Genomic DNA, 15,996 nt, shown 5'->3' with positions numbered 1-15,996 from the left:
GCTTTAAAAAGTCAGTGTGGTGGGAGATTAAGGGAAAGATTGAAAAGAATTATAAGCTTTATCAAACCTTAAAAATTACATTAAAATTTGTTTTAATGTATTTGTATTTTTATTGATTTCAGAGAGGAAGGAAGAGGGAGAGGTAGAAATATTAATGATGAGAGAGAATCTTTGATCGACTGCCTCCTACACGGCCCCTACTGGGGCTCAAGCCCACAACCCGGGCATCTGCCCTGACCGGGAATAATCAAATCATGACTTCCTGGTTCATAGGTTGAAGCTCAACCACTAAGCCACACCAACCAGGCCATAAATTATATTAAAATTATAAATATTTAAAAGTTTATAGATTGATTATTTTTATTTCACTGGGCTTCCTCTTGGAAGTCACTAACTACTTTTGTTAAATCGGTTTCATTTTGCTTTCATTGGTGTAGAATTATTGCTTATGCTACTAAAACTTTTCTGGGATTTTTTTTTTCTATATCCATGGATTAATTTTAAATTAATACATGAAATAGGATTCAATGGCTTAATGCTTGTATCTAACTTTTTGTTGAGCCATTTATTGGCAGTTTTTTTTATGTCTTAATTTAATTCTAAGTTAACTGCTTCTGTGTGGTACATTTATATTTGGCAAATAAATGAGTTGGAAAATAGGCAATGATATGTTTATCTGCAAAGTAAGTGTTCATAATGGTCTGAGGATCATATTTTTGAAATTATGTGGCCTTTACAATGTCTCTTTCTTCGCACAGAATGAAGATGTTCGACCTCACATCAGAGACAGATTTCGCTTGCATGATTTGCTGCCCCCAGATTAAGTACAAAGACTTGTCAAATCATGAAGGGGGAGAGAATGCAGGACCCTTTTGGACTAAGACAAAACATTGCCATTACTGTTGAAATTTTGCATTTTTGTACCCCGTCTTGCTTTTCTTATCTTTGGTGCCCAATAATAATCAAGGGTTACAGAAAGAGACTTTATCTCAGATTGAATACATACAGTAGGTAGGCTAAAACAGAAGAGTCTTTAGAACTAGTGCAACTCCAGTGAAATTTTTTTATGTACAGGACATCTGCAGTTTATAAAGAATTCTGTTTCTGCCACCAGCAGTTTGACCTGTAGTCACACAGGATTTTATGATAATAACAGAGATGAAAATGGACTTTTTATTTTCTCTCTGTTTGGTGCTCTAAGTGGGTTTGTAGCCACTTTTCTGTTACTTTAAGATTCTCATTTCAACAGGAATGGCCAGTAAAAGTTGTTTTATTTTCCTGTTAAGGTTTATAACCTTTTTACATTTTTGACCTGTATTAGATTAGAATTTCATTATGCATTCCTTTTAGTTGAGGCGCTTCAGTTTTCTGGAAATAGTTTTTAGTTTTTTATTATATATTTGAATGGCTGTTTTCCTGCTTTGTCTGCCTGCATATTGTATATTTGTTTAAAAATATTCTCTACTTTTAGTCCATGTAAGTTTCATTTAGAAAGACATGCATTTATATTTTGTTTTTGTAATATTCTACTGTAGGTGAAATCTTTTCAAAAATCAAGAGACTGGGTAGGTAAGAATATATGAGTAATATTCAAATGATTTAAACCATTGTGATGGCATGTGTTTCCAAATGGTAATATCTTGCAATGGCACACAGATTTAATGGATAAAGGTATACCTCAGACTTCACTGTGCTTACCAATCTTTGAGGAGAATGTGTTTGGTCACCTTTTGGGCTTGATTTGGTTACTGCTGCCTTTGGTTTCCTCCAGGAATGAAGTACTCAGCACAGTGATTCGGTATTTTTAATTATTTTGCATGGGCTGGTAGTACCTCTGTTATGCTCTCGGTTACAATCAACTTAAAACTCTGTGTAACAGTCTTGGTACCTTACAGTAGCTATGCATAATCCTGTGGCACAGTAAACTCCCAAGCCACCAATGCAGTTAATATGCTCTCATAGTGGGTTTTCTATACTATATGAAAATAGTCTTCAAGCCTTGGTTCTCTAATGCAGCTACCACAAGAGGTTGATATTTTTATAGTGGCGTGTAATCTTCTTTTCGGGAGGCTTTTTATGGAAGGTAGAATTTGTAAGGTTAGTATGCTTTGCCTCTCAACTGCATTAACATGCCACAGGCTCAGACTGTTTTTGTGTAAAGGATGTCAAAGAACGGCACTTTTTCTAAAGAGAAGTTTGATATTTTGTATGCTTGTTAAGAAAGTACAGTATTGGAAATTAAAGGTGGACAACTGATAATTGAGGAGTATGTCACTTAATTTTTTATGTATATTACCTGTTTACTTGTACAACTTACTGTACAAATTACATGCAGCTTCATTTTCAAATGAATCCTTAAAATAAGGAAATCTTTTTAGGAAAACATTTAATTTTTGTATTTTTGATTTTAAAGGCATGAGTTATGTCAATTTTCAGTGTATTAATGAAAATTTTAACTTTTCATCAGGTTGAGTGTTTTCTTACTATATTATCTGTTGTGTATGTAGTTAGCATATTGTGTCACTGAACTGTTTAAAAATCTAGCATGTAGAGCAAGCCTGTTTTGTGGAAAATCCTTATTCATTAAATAATCATGGCAGGTTTTCTGCAAAAAAGAGCAGAAGCATTTGCAATTCAGAATACTGGTTTTTTTGTTTCGTTTTTGTTTTAATTTAAAGAAAGGTATTTTGCTTGCAGGAAAAAATACTACAGATTCATTTTAATGAGAATCTTTGAGATGTATTTATCTTTAGGGCATCTGGGCATCTTTATGCTGTTTGTCTTCTGTCTTTCTTGAAATAAAATGTACATACGTTACCTTTACATATGCTCTTGCTCAAAATTGTGAACCTAGTTACATTTCTCCTTGCTCCCTTTTTATTATGCTCAAACAGCAAAATCCAAACTTATACAAGATCTAATCTTTCAGCATGCATTATAATTGCTGAAAGCTTTTCTGATTAAGTAAATACAGTCTCAAAGGGCTTTCCCATAACTTAAAGGGAAATGTAAGCACCTATACCACTGTGCCTGTGGGCACTTTAAATGAACACCCACTTTAATCATCTTGTTTTAATAGTAAAGCTGTTTTCAGTCCTGTGCTAGGGAGAGTTCCCTAAAATAGACTGACAAATGAATCAAGCATAACAAGATTCCGTAAAGAAATAAACTAAGGGAAATTTTGTGTGGCCTGAGAAAATTTCTTGAGACCAATTTATATATATATTTTTCATTACCTGACTTGAGTCATTTTAAATTTAATACAGAATTTTAAATAATTTATAGAGACAACTATCCAGCTTCCTTCCACGTTAATGTTTTATTGTCTCATTACCCCTTTTCTTTATCTGTTTATAGATGTTATCTTAAACACTTCCAATTGGTTAAAGCGGAGGTGTATATTTTATGAACCTGAGATGTGCCCAGCCCCTACAGTTCACACAGTAAACACAAACTCTTAAAAACTGACTATAGTAAATGCAGGAGAGATGGCTACCTGTAAAGACACAGCAAAAGTGACCTATATCCACATTACAACTCTGAAGTACATATTATAATTGTGATATTTCCAGTGATAAATGTCTGACTTTTAAGACATTCTTTTAAATATTTGTATTATTGTTAGAATGTTTTAATCAGTTCTGTTTTTTAATTCCATGTAATATATGTAGCCCTAATAAGGTTTATATCACCAAATTTCTCCTTGGGTTTTAAAAGAATTAATAACAATTTAAAATCATAAATTGTTTTATATTAGCTAGTATGTATATTTATTTACCCAATGGCTTTATCTTGTTTCCCAAAATTTGGGGAGAATTTGTTGAAAGCATTGTGACTTCTATAAATGGCTATTTTCTTGTAACTGTCCGTGAAAATGTATGTGTACTTTTTTTTTTTTCATTTCTCTGGTTTTTCTGTTTTGTTTTTAGGGTTAAACATAGAATGTTTTTTGGTTTTTTTTTAAGTTCTCTTTGGCCAATGACTTTTTCAGCTAGATATTACTTTCGTTCAACGTTCTAAAGAAGTTCATTTTTCATTGTTTTGTTCAGTCAACTTACCTGAAAAACAGAGACTTCATCTCATCAATGAAGAAAGTATTTCATTATTCCTACAAATCTTTACAGCGAGCACAGAATTCTTCATAATAAGGACCAGATCTTTTCCACATCTGTGTCAATCACATAAAGCTGAAACGTAAAGGACACTGAAGCCTTCATTTATTGTACTAACATGGTGGTGTTATATACTACATTATTAGCTAGTTAAGGTTTTCTGACCTAATTTCTCTGTCTTCCTAGATATTTATTTGTTATCTCTTTTAATCTTGTGTATCTAAAATTAACTTAGTTAATAGTTACCCATCAAATAACTATGCCAAGCAACTAGGAAAGAATGTTTATTTTATTTCCCCTTATAGGGGAAGAGTGGACTGGGAACAAAAATGTATGGGCCAAAAGGCCTTAGGTTGTCATTCATTCACTTTCTTATTCCTCTCATGACCTATGTTCAAGTATAGTATTTTTTCAGTGTTGATGTGCTTGATTATGTCATTACTTTTCATGTCTTCCCCTGAGTTGAAAGCCTGCTAGGAACCTGTATGGAATACATTTTTAAATATTCAGAATAAGAACCACAAAACTTAGTATCTTATATTTAAATGCTCCTTAAATTATTGGAATCCAAGTCTCACTCACTAGGATACATTTTTATAAAATGTTTCTCTGTATCTTGAATTGAAATTACTTGCCCAGAGGCAAGAGTTCTTGGGATAATGTGTTTTGAGAAATTTTTTAAAGGGGGATAAGAAAGCAACAAGTTTATACTTTATGGTTTTGATATTAGTTAGTATTTTAAAATTCATTAGTAGTTCCCAAACCTGACTGTTCAATTAGAATTACTCTCACCTTTGGAAATAGATTCCTGAGGCCTAACCCCTGCAAAATTGTCTCATTGGGTCTATAGTGGGGCCTGAGAGTTCTGTATTTCTTCTTTAAGCCCTCCAAGTGATTCTAATAACCAGGTTTGGGAAATCACTGTTTTAAATGTGACAGTGGTTTGAGAGTAGGCAACAAAATAAAAGTTTACCGGACATCTTTGTGGTAGTTTTTCTTTTTTCTTTTATTTTAAACTGGGACCAGATTTCACAGAACTTATTCAAGATACATGGAGGAATAATTAAGAAGATGGAAGCTACTGCTCATTATTCTTTCATACTTTTAAGAGTTTGCATACCTAGCACTTGGAATAGTTGATCATATACACAGCTGAAGGACATATCCCTGAATGAGACCATTATATATAAATTGTAAAGTATTTCACTATTTTTTTATTTTATAAATCTTTGTAGAAATAAGGAATGAAATACTACTTTCATCTTTTGAAATGGGATTTTTCAAGGCATTGTCCTTTCGGCATTAAGGTAGGGAGAAGTTAATATTCTCTCTGCTTTTTTCCATGTGAATCAATATGAAGTCATGGACATTTAAAAATCTCAGTTCAATTTCTACATATTTACTATGCAGTATAGCCATGAACAAGCAATGTAGATTTAGTTTTCTCATCTTCAAATGCCCTGGTCACCCTACCTCACAGGGTTGTTGTGGGGATAAAATAAAACTTTTATGGAAACACTTTTTTTTGATGATATTTTATCAGCCATTAGAAACACTAATATCTAACAACTTATTTGCACAGTGCTCTTTTGGTTTACAAGTACACAAGTTTTTCATATTTCTTTCCCTTTTGATGCTCTACAGGACAGACCTGTAAGGAATACAGAGCAGGTTAGAGATACGGTAACTGAGGTTCACAGGATTGTGACCCAAGACCTCATAACTGTTATGGGAGATTGAATTCAAGTATCACTGCAATATGCTAGCTCCCTAGGCCTTGGCATTCTTGTATAAGCATGTCACATAAATACAAAGTGTTCTCAAGTTTATAAATCAATTTATCCAACAAAATTCTTATAAAGGAAGGTAATTCAGTGTAAAAGTTGTTACAAACTAGAATGAAATTCCAACTTTCTAGCATGCCTCTTTATCCTATCTAATAAAGAGAGGATATGCAAATTGACCATCACATCATAACAAGAAGGCTGCACCCAGAGCAGAGGCAGGAATTCCATAACACAAGACGGATGTGCCCACAGTGGAGGCCGAATTACCGTAACGAGCAATCAGCAGGGACTTGACGCTGCGCCCACCACCCAGCGGGGCTTGACGGGGGTGGGGCCAGCCAGGTCTGGGTCTCGGGCGATTTTGAGGCACATGTGGGTGGATGTGCGGAGATGACTCTGGTTCCCATGGTGTGCCCCAGACTCTGACAGGAGGAAGATTTATCTCTTGACACAGGAAAAGGGCAAACGGCAATATTAAAATATTTACTCTAATTCCATTTTGTGCACTGGGTCACTAGTTTTATACGTAAGGAAATATGTCTAGAAAGAGTGTCTTTAGAAGGAGTGTCTTCCCAGGATCACAGAGTTGGGATTAGAATCTAGGTCTCAACTGCTACTACTTAATGGAATGGCATTCTTAATTTCTTGTACCACTGTAGAAAATAAAACCTGAATAAAGAAGGTGTTGATTTTAAAAAGTTGAGATAAGATGGCAAGGAAGAATCAGACTATGGTAAGCTAAAAAGAAGTCAATGCTTGATGTAATGGGCTAAATAATGAGCCAATGTATCTGCAAAATAACACTCTGGTCCCACCTCCTATCTGATGGGATCTTTTTCTTCAGCTTTATTGAATAAAAATGACATAACGATGTAAGTTTAAGTATAAAATATGAGTTGATGTACGGATATATTGAAATGCTTACCAGTTTAGTTAACACATCCTTCACCTCATGTGATTACCTTTTTTTGTTGTTATGCTGAGAACATTAAAAATCTCTAGTAGTGCCCTAACCAGTTTGGCTCAGTGGATAGAGCACCGGCCGGCGGACTCAAGGGTCCCGGGTTTGATTCTGGTCAAGGGCATGTACCTTGGTTGTGGGCACATCCCCAGTGGGGAGTCTGCAGGAGGCAGCTGATCGATGTTTCTAACTCTCTATCCCTCTCCCTCTCTGTAAAAAATCAATAAAGCATATTAACATTGTATGCGGGAAACGTATTTATATGTTTTATGCGTTTTATGTTGACTGGTAGTAGAGCGCGGGACACATATTAATACGTTTTTTGTAGACTATCGGTAGAATGCGGGTAACGTATAAATACGTAAACTAAAGTTATCGTAATTTTACTGAACGTTGCCATTTGCGCAAAAAAAAATAGCAAAAATGGCCCACGCCACCTGTTAGTGCATGATAAAAACTACCCGCAAACAATGTGTTAAAAAAAATAATCTAGTAGTGTCCGGCCCATGTTGGCTCAGTGGATGTGTTGACCCATCAGCTAGGAGGTCACAGTTCTATTGCTGGCAAGACACATAACTGGGTTGTGGGCTTGATCTGTAATAGGGGGTATGCAGGGGGCAGCTGATTGATTATTTTCATCATTGATGTTTTTTATCCTCCCTCTCTAAATAAAAAACATTTAAAAATCAAACCTAGTAGCAGCTTTAAAGTATATGACAAAGTATTGTTAATTATAGTCACCATGCTGTACATTAGACCCCCAGAACATTAGATCCTCATACAACTGAAGTCTAACGTTTGACCAACATCTCATCATTTACCCCAAACCCAAGCCCCCTGGCTATGATGAAACTTATAAAACAATTTTCCATAAGCTCAAAGGAGTTTAACAGACAGGTTTGAGAGTCACTGCAGTAGGCCTTTGGAAATAACCCACTTAAGAGAGAAAGCAGCTGTTCCTCAGTTTGTTCATCTGTAAAATGGGTGCGTCAAGATATACCTCTCAGAATTACAAAGATGAAACCGGTAAAGCAATATACAAATAATTGCCAGAATGGACATGTTTAAAGGAGCTAGCTCTCAAGTATATGTGAAAGAACACTGATTCCACTGCCCATTTCTGCCCCTAACTTGGGGGCAGAAATGGGCACTTGAATCAGTATTGCCACATGTCAGGGAGAAGAAAGAAGACATGAGCAGTAGAGAGCATTCAATGAAGACTGGATAATGATAATGGAGAGGTCACCTATAACAATATGTTTTTATGAAAACATGCTGAGTGTTCAGGAAGAAGTGGGTGATGAGGAAATTGAAGAGTGAGTATTGACTGGCTTGAGAAGTCTGGTAAGTAATTGGGGTAGCAGGCTTATATGATTTGCTAAGTTAGAAGTCTTAATGGATGAATCAAATTAACTAGAGCTTTAGATTTGAAGTATGACAATATTTATTGAGGGTAGGTATAAGTAGCTTTCCTAATCAGAGTAAAAATCATTTTAAAACACTGCCTTACTGCCCAAACCGGTTTGGCTCAGTGGATAGAGTGTCGGCCTGTGGACTGAGGGGTCCCGGGTTCGATTCCGGTCAGGGGCATGTGCCTGGGTTGTGGGCACATCCCCAGTGGGAGATGTGCGGGGGGCGGCTGATCGATGTTTCGCTCTCATCGATGTTTCTGACTCTCTATCTCTCTCCATTCTTCTCTGTAAAAAATCAATAAAACATATTAAAAAACAAAACAAAACACTGCCTTACTATGTGTTAGACACTGCAAATGGCAGAAAAAGCAAACCTGACACTGCCCTCAAGCTTATGTCTAGCAGTGGAGACTGGGTGTTGTGGGGGAAAGGGTCATGAAAGTCAGGCTTGGGTTGGCTGAAGTATTAAGATGAGAACTGTAAAGGGGATGTATAATACTTTTAACAATATTTTAAAAAAGAGAACTGTAGTCCTGGCTGGTGTGCTCAGTGGTTAGAGTTGGCCCATGCATCGAAGGTCATGGGTTCAATTTTTGGTCAAGGGCATGTATCTGGGTTGCACGTTTTATCCTAGGTCCTGATTGGGGCATTTGGTAGGTAACCAATCCATGTGTCTCACATGGGTCTTTCCCTCTACCTCCCTTTCACTCTCTAAAAAAATTGAAAAAGTATCGTCTGGTGAAGATTAACAACAACAAAAGATGAGAACTGTAGAATATTGAAAAATATGTAAAACCAGGTTTGGTTGAGGGTCAAGAGGTAAAATCAAGCAAGGGAATTAATGATCAGATTTGTCTTAAAAGACCACTTTGGTGCCGAAACCGGTTTGGCTCAGTGGATAGAGCATCGGCCTGCGGACTGAGAGGTCCCAGGTTCAATTCTGGTCAAGGGCATGTACCTGGGTTGCGGGCATATCCCCAGTGGGGGATGTGCACGAGGCAGCTGATCGATGTTTCTCTTTCATCGATGTTTCTGACTCTCTCCCTTCCTCTCTGTAAAAAATCAATAAAATATATTTTAAAAAAAAAAAGACCACTTTGGCTGCTGCCTAGGTCAGTGGTCGGCAAACTCATTAGTCAACAGAGCGAAATATCAACAAGTACAACGATTGAAATTTCTTTTGAGAGCCAATTTTTTTAAACTATATAGGTAGGTACATTGTTATTAACTTAATTAGGGTACTCCTAAGGCTTAGGAAGAGCCACACTCAAGGGGCCAAAGAGCCGCATGTGGCTCACGAGCCGCAGTTTGCCAACCACGGGCCTTGGCAATAGAGTGGGTGGATAGGAAGCCAGTTAAAAGATGTAGCAGTTGACCTGATTCACACAAATGCATTCCTTTTTCCAAGACAACAAAAGGCTAATGCATTGGGTGCTAGCATCATAATGGATAGTTTGAGGTCAGGAGAAGGTTGAAGTCCTAAGGAGAGCATGGCTTGTCCGGTTGACTGACAGGAATAGGAAGGTACTTTGGGATTTTATGGCACTGTATAAAAATAAGTATGGAATGTGTAGGAGTTTAATGGACACACATGCTGGCATTTCAAATCTTGAAAGATTATTGGGTAAGCTTTTGGGGGAAGGTGGTTTAAAATGGAAAAAGTCATTCAATTACATAGTTTTCCAAATAATAAATCTTCTCACATATGTAATGACTCAGTGATTTGGGTATTTTATAAATGAGTTTAACCTGTTTCTATTTGCAATTAAAACCTCTTCTGCCTTATTTCATCTTTATGAGATTTTTAGTCTGGTGCTTAAAGCACTTTCTTTTAAAAAGGAGCCATGAGCAGTTCTGCTTCATTTCTGCTGCCATTTACCATCGTATGGCTTTAATGATGAAATTCTTAAAGGCAGAGTCAACATACACTGTTCAATTACTCTGCTTATCTGTAGAATGAGAATATGGTCATGTACGATTATAGGGCTCACCTAGAGACTAACACGAATCACATTTCATTTTTTGTTTTTTAATATTTTTTAATGGATTCTTTTTTTGAGAGAGAGAGAAACATCAATATGAGAGTGAAACATCCCAATGGGGGATAGAGCCCGCAACCCGGGGATGTGCACTGACTAGCAATCAAACTGGCAATTTTCTGGTGAATGGGTGGACACCTAATTAACTGAGTCGCAACAGCGAGGGCCACACAGTTTTAAAGACTAAATGAAGTCCCCAGCACACAGATCTAGACAACTGTTTCCCTGCTTCCTCATTTCAAAAAACAGCATGTACCATACTGTGAATAAATTCTCAATTTCTGCCTCAAAAATTTAGCAGTGCTCCATACACATAGCCCATGTTTTTTTCCATAGCACCTCCAACCCCTACACCTCATTTTCAATTACACGTGCTTTAATTCCTTAAAGTTAATATCCCAAGAACCTAGAATAGTACTAGGTAGAGGGTAGGCACTATTTATCTGTTGAATAAGTGAATATGTTCTCATTTCAAAGTTTGGATTTCTATTTATTTACCAGAGGCCCAGTGCACAGATGCGTGCACCTGTGGGGTCCCTCGGCATAGCCTGCAGGGATCGGGCTGAAAACGGCAGTCCAATGCTGCCTGCCGCTTCTGCTCATCCCAGCCCCACTGCACCTGCTGCCGCTGCTCAGTAGGCTCACTGCTGCTCTGCTGAGGTCTCCAGGCGTTAGCCAGCTGTGAGACCTGTGTCTAGCACCCATGGGTCAGCAGAGCAGGGCTCCCACTGCGGAAGTGCAATGACCACCGGGGGCAGCTCCTGCATTGAGCATCTTCCCCCTGGAGGTCAGTTCCTGTCATAGTGACCAGTCGACCGGTTGTTTGATCCGTTGGTCTCTTAGGCTTTTGTATATATAGGTAAGTCCAGAAAATTGATTCATTAAAGTGTAGCCCAGAGAAAAGAGAAGATGGCGGCGATATAGGCAGACGCGTCCCAGGTCGTCTCCCGGAGCAAATGGAGTAAGCAGCTGAAACTAATAACACCCACCCCAAATTGGCGAAACTACTCAGCTGGTGAGACAGTTTGTAGCCGGGAAGGGCAGAGCTCCCCTGGAAAGGTAAAAAACCAGGGATCTGGGCAGGAAAGTTTGCCAGACCTCTGAGCCCAGAGGGTTAGAGGGAGACCGCGTGGCAGATAGCAACGTCCCTTGGGACAGGCACAGCCCCTGACTGGGGAAAGGAGATCCGCAGGATTCCTGGCACCACTGGGGGATTTGAGAGCTGGGTTCTGTGAGCACGGAGGACTGAGCCTACAGGGGAACAGCTTGAAGAGCTGACCAGAGCATGCAGTGCCAGTAATAGAAGAGCTTGTAGAAAGTCAGCCTTCCCCGTTTCCGTGGCTGGCTTTTACTTGTTTATTTTCACTGAATCCTGTTCATAAGACATTTCGGATACAGACACTCACCTGTGCTAAAGAGAGGGAGAAGGTGCGGACGAGTGGAATCTGGGGAGACTGAGGAGAGAGGGGGGGCTGGGAAAGGTGGCAGCGGATTGAGTGCTGAGACACCCCTGGGCCCAGGATCAGGGCAGCCATTCTTTCCAGAGGGTGGGACTCCCCTACCTAGCCCCCAGGCAAGGAGCACAACCACACCCAGATTCCATCCTGAACAAGATCAAGGATTAAAATAATCTGATCACTCCCTGGGAGTTAACAGGGTCTGGCCTATAGAGGGATTTTCAATCCCAGCAACAACACAGAGTGGTGCCTGGTACGCAGTGCCTTGTTGTGTTGTATTTTGTGCCTTTAAATCAACGCAGCAGATCCAAACAACAGCAGCCTCCTGAGTACCACACCCTCTGTCTGAGGAACAGCAGCTGTACGTGAAACCTCCCCCTACCAGCCAGAAGAGCTACCACAGCTGTGAACAGCACCCACCAGAGGAGCTGCTGCCAACTGAGAAGCAGCTGCTACCGCAACCGCCCGAAGAGCAACCACAGCCCAAGGAGTCACTGCCACCAAGGGAGCAGCCACTGAACGACTCAACGTCTAGATATGTCAGTGAGATCAAACATGGGTAGACAAAGAAACCCCCAAAGGAAAGAAAAAGAGGACTCGCCAGAAAAGCAGCTAAGTGATACAGAGGCATGCAACATGACAGATAAAGAATTCAGAATAAGGGTCCTAGAGTTCATAAACTGGACGGAGGAAAAAATCAATAACATATGCAAGAAGCTAGAAGAAACAGATGAAAAAATCAACAACTTAAGTAAGACCCAAGAAGAAATGAAGAGTGATATAGCTACAATACAAAACACCATTGAAAGTATCAACAGTAGACTAGGAGAAGCGGAGGACCGAATTAGTGAATTAGAAGACAAGGAAGCAAAACACACCCAAACTGTATTGCAATTAGAGAAAAAAATTAAAAGACAGGAGGAGAGCCTAAGGGAGCTCTGGGACAACATGAAACGAAACAACATACGAATAATAGGGGTGCCAGAACAACAAAGAGGAACAAGGATTAGAAAACCTACTCGAAGAAATAATATCAGAAAACTTCCCTGAGGTGGGGAAGAAAAAAGTCACACAAGCCCAGAGAGTCCCAAACAAGGTGAACCCGAAAAGACCCACACCAAGACACATCATAATTACCGTGGCAAATGTTCAGGACAAAGAGAGAATCTTACAAGCTGCAAGAGAGAGAAGGAAAGTTACATACAAGGGATCTCCCATTAGATTATCAAATGACTTCTCAACAGAAACACATCAGGCCAGAAAAGAATGGACGGAAATTTACAAAGTGATGCAAAGCAAAGGACTGAATCCAAGAATACTCTATCCAGCAAGGCTATCATTCAAAATTGAAGGGGAGGACCCTTTGGTCCGCAGGCTGACACTCTATCCCAGCCGTGGGCAAACTACGGCCCGCGGGCCGGATCCGGCCCATTTGAAATGAATAAAACTATTGAAAAAAAAAAACAAAACAAAATTGAAGGGGAAATAAGAAGCTTCACAGACAAAAAAAGACTAAGGTAGTTTATCACCACCAAGCCAGCAATGCAAGAAATGGTAAAGGGACTGGTGTAAAAAGAAGAAATAAAAAGCTCAGAAAGAAAACAGCCACACACAAAAAGAAATGGCTACAAACAAGTACCTTTCAATAATAACTTTAAACGTAAACGGACTAAATGCTCCAACCAAAAGACATCGAGTGGCTGAATGGATAAAAAAACATGACCCATACATCTGCTGTCTACAAGAGACCTACCTCATTAGAAGGGACTCACACAGACTGAAAGTGAAGGGATGGAAAAATATCTTTCAGGCAAATGGAAAGGAAAAGAAAGCTGGGGTAGCAATACTTATATCGGACAAAATAGACCTCAAAGTGAAGGCCATAACAAGAGATAAGGAAGGCCACTTCATAATACTAAAGGGATCAATACAAGAAGATATAACTCTGGTAAACATATATGCACCCAATGCAGGAGCACCCAAATTCATAAAAAAACTCCTGGAAGATATCAAAGGAGAGATCGACAACAATACAATCATAGTAGGGGACTTAAATACACCACTGACATCACTGGATAAGTCCGCTAGACAAACAATCAGCAAAGATACAGCAATCCTAAATGACTCACTAGATCAGATGGACTTAATAGACATCTTCAGAACACTTCACCCCAAAGCCATGGAATATACATTCTACTCAAATGCTCATAAGACATATTCAAAAATAGACCATATATTGGGACACAAGCAAAGTATCCCCAAATTCAAGAAGATTGAAATCATAAAAAGCATCTTCGCAGACCACGATGGCATATTAGAAATAAACTGAAATAAAAACAACCCAAAATACTCAAACACCTGGAAGCTGAATAGCATGCTATTAAATATTGATTGGGTTACCAATGAGATCAAAGAAGAAATTAAAAACATCCTGGAAACTAATGACAACGAAAACACAACAATCCAAAACCTATGGGACACAATGAAAGCAGTCCTGAGAGGGAAGTTTATAGCTCTACAGGCCTATCTCAAAAAACAAGAAAAAATGGTAGTAAATCATCTAACTCTACAACTCAAAGAATTAGAAAGACAGCAACAAGAAAACCCCAGAGTGAGCAGAAGGAAGGAGATAATAAAGATTAGAGCAGAAATAAATGACATAGAGACCAAAAAAACAATACAGAAAATCAATGAAGCCAAGAGCTGGTTCTTTGAAAGGATAAACAAGATTGACAAACCTCTAGCCAGACTCACCAAGAAGCAAAGAGAGAGGACCCAAATAAACAAAATCAGAAACGATAGAGGCGAAATAACAACAGACCCCACAGAAATACAAATGATAGTTAAAAAATACTATGGACAGCTCTACTCCAACAAACTAGACAACCTGGAGGAAATGGACAAATTCCTAGAAAAATACAACATTCCAAAACTCAATCAGGAAGAATCTAAAAACCTCAACAGGCCAATAACTATGGAAGAAATTGAAGCAGTCATCAAAAAGCTTCCATCAAACAAAAGCCCCGGACCAGACGGCTTCACAGGGGAGTTTTACCAAACATTCAAGGAAGAACTAAAACCTATCCTTCTCAGACTACTACAAAAAATTCAAGAGGAAGGAACACTTCCAAGCTCATTCTATGAAGCCAGCATCACCGTAATACCAAAACCAGGTAAAGACAACACAATGAAAGAGAATTACAGGCCAATATCCCTCATGAACATAGACGCCAAAATCCTCAACAAAATCTTAGCAAATCGGATCCAGCAGTACATCAGAAAGATCATACACCATGACCAAGTAGGATTTATCCCAGGGATGCAAGGATGGTACAATACCCGCAAATCAATAAACATGATACATCACATAAACAAATTGAAAGAGAAAAACCACATGGTCATATCAATTGATGCAGAAAAAACATTTGACAAAATTGATAAAAACTCTCAGTAAGGTGGGAGTAGAAGGATCATACCTCAACATAATAAAAGCCATATATGACAGGCCCACAGCCAGCATCATACTCAATGGACAAAAACTAACACCATTTCCCCTAAGAACAGGAACAAGACAGGGATGCCCCCTCTCACCACTCCTGTTCAACATAGTACTGGAAGTGTTAGCTATTGCAATTAGGCAAGAAGAAGAAATAAAAGGCATCCAAATTGGAAAAGAGGAAGTAAAACTGTCCTTATTTGCAGACGACATGATATTATACATACAAAACCCTAGAGACTCCATCAAAAAGCTACTAGACTTAATACATGAATTTGGCAATGTAGCAGGATACAAAATTAACCCCAAGAAATCTGAGGCATTTCTATACACCAATAGTGAACTTTCAGAAAGAGAGATTATAAAAACAACCCCGTTTACCATCGCACCAAAAAAATTAAGCTACCTAGGAATAAACTTAACTAAAGAGGTAAAAGACCTCTACTCAGAAAACTACAGGACGTTGAAAAAAGAGATAGAGGAAGACATAAACAGATGGAAGAACATACAGTGTTCATGGATTGGTAGAATCAACATCATCAAAATGTCCATACTACCCAAAGCAATCTATAAATTCAACGCACTTCCCATTAAAATACCAACGGCATACTTCATAGATCTAGAATGAACTCTCCAAAAATTCATCTGGAATAAAAAAAGACCCCGAATAGCTGCAGCAATCCTGAAAAAGAACAAAGTAGGTGGGATCTCAATACCAGATAGCAAGTTGTA

The 15,996-nt window shown here is 38.6% G+C and overlaps 1 protein-coding gene across 8 annotated transcripts in view; it reads left to right on the top strand.

The window, feature by feature from the left end:
- Window positions 1-5,630, top strand: part of CTDSPL2 (CTD small phosphatase like 2) — a 104,790-nt gene extending 99,160 nt beyond the window's left edge. For 7 of the 8 annotated variants that reach the window (XM_059702659.1, XM_059702669.1, XM_059702707.1 and 4 more), the window contains one exon: window positions 759-5,630. In XM_059702659.1, the coding sequence (XP_059558642.1) occupies window positions 759-824 (66 nt within the window). In that variant the 3' untranslated portion in view covers window positions 825-5,630. The remainder of the gene's footprint in view (window positions 1-758) is intronic. The other variant, XR_009453729.1, reaches the window with a different exon arrangement.
- The last annotated feature ends 10,366 nt before the right edge of the window (window positions 5,631-15,996 follow it).

The sequence above is a fragment of the Myotis daubentonii genome, chromosome 1, assembly GCF_963259705.1.
Source record: "Myotis daubentonii chromosome 1, mMyoDau2.1, whole genome shotgun sequence".
NCBI classification, from domain to species: Eukaryota; Metazoa; Chordata; class Mammalia; order Chiroptera; family Vespertilionidae; genus Myotis; species Myotis daubentonii.
Note: the sequence above shows the minus strand (reverse complement) of the source record. Positions and strands in the feature narration are given on the sequence as shown.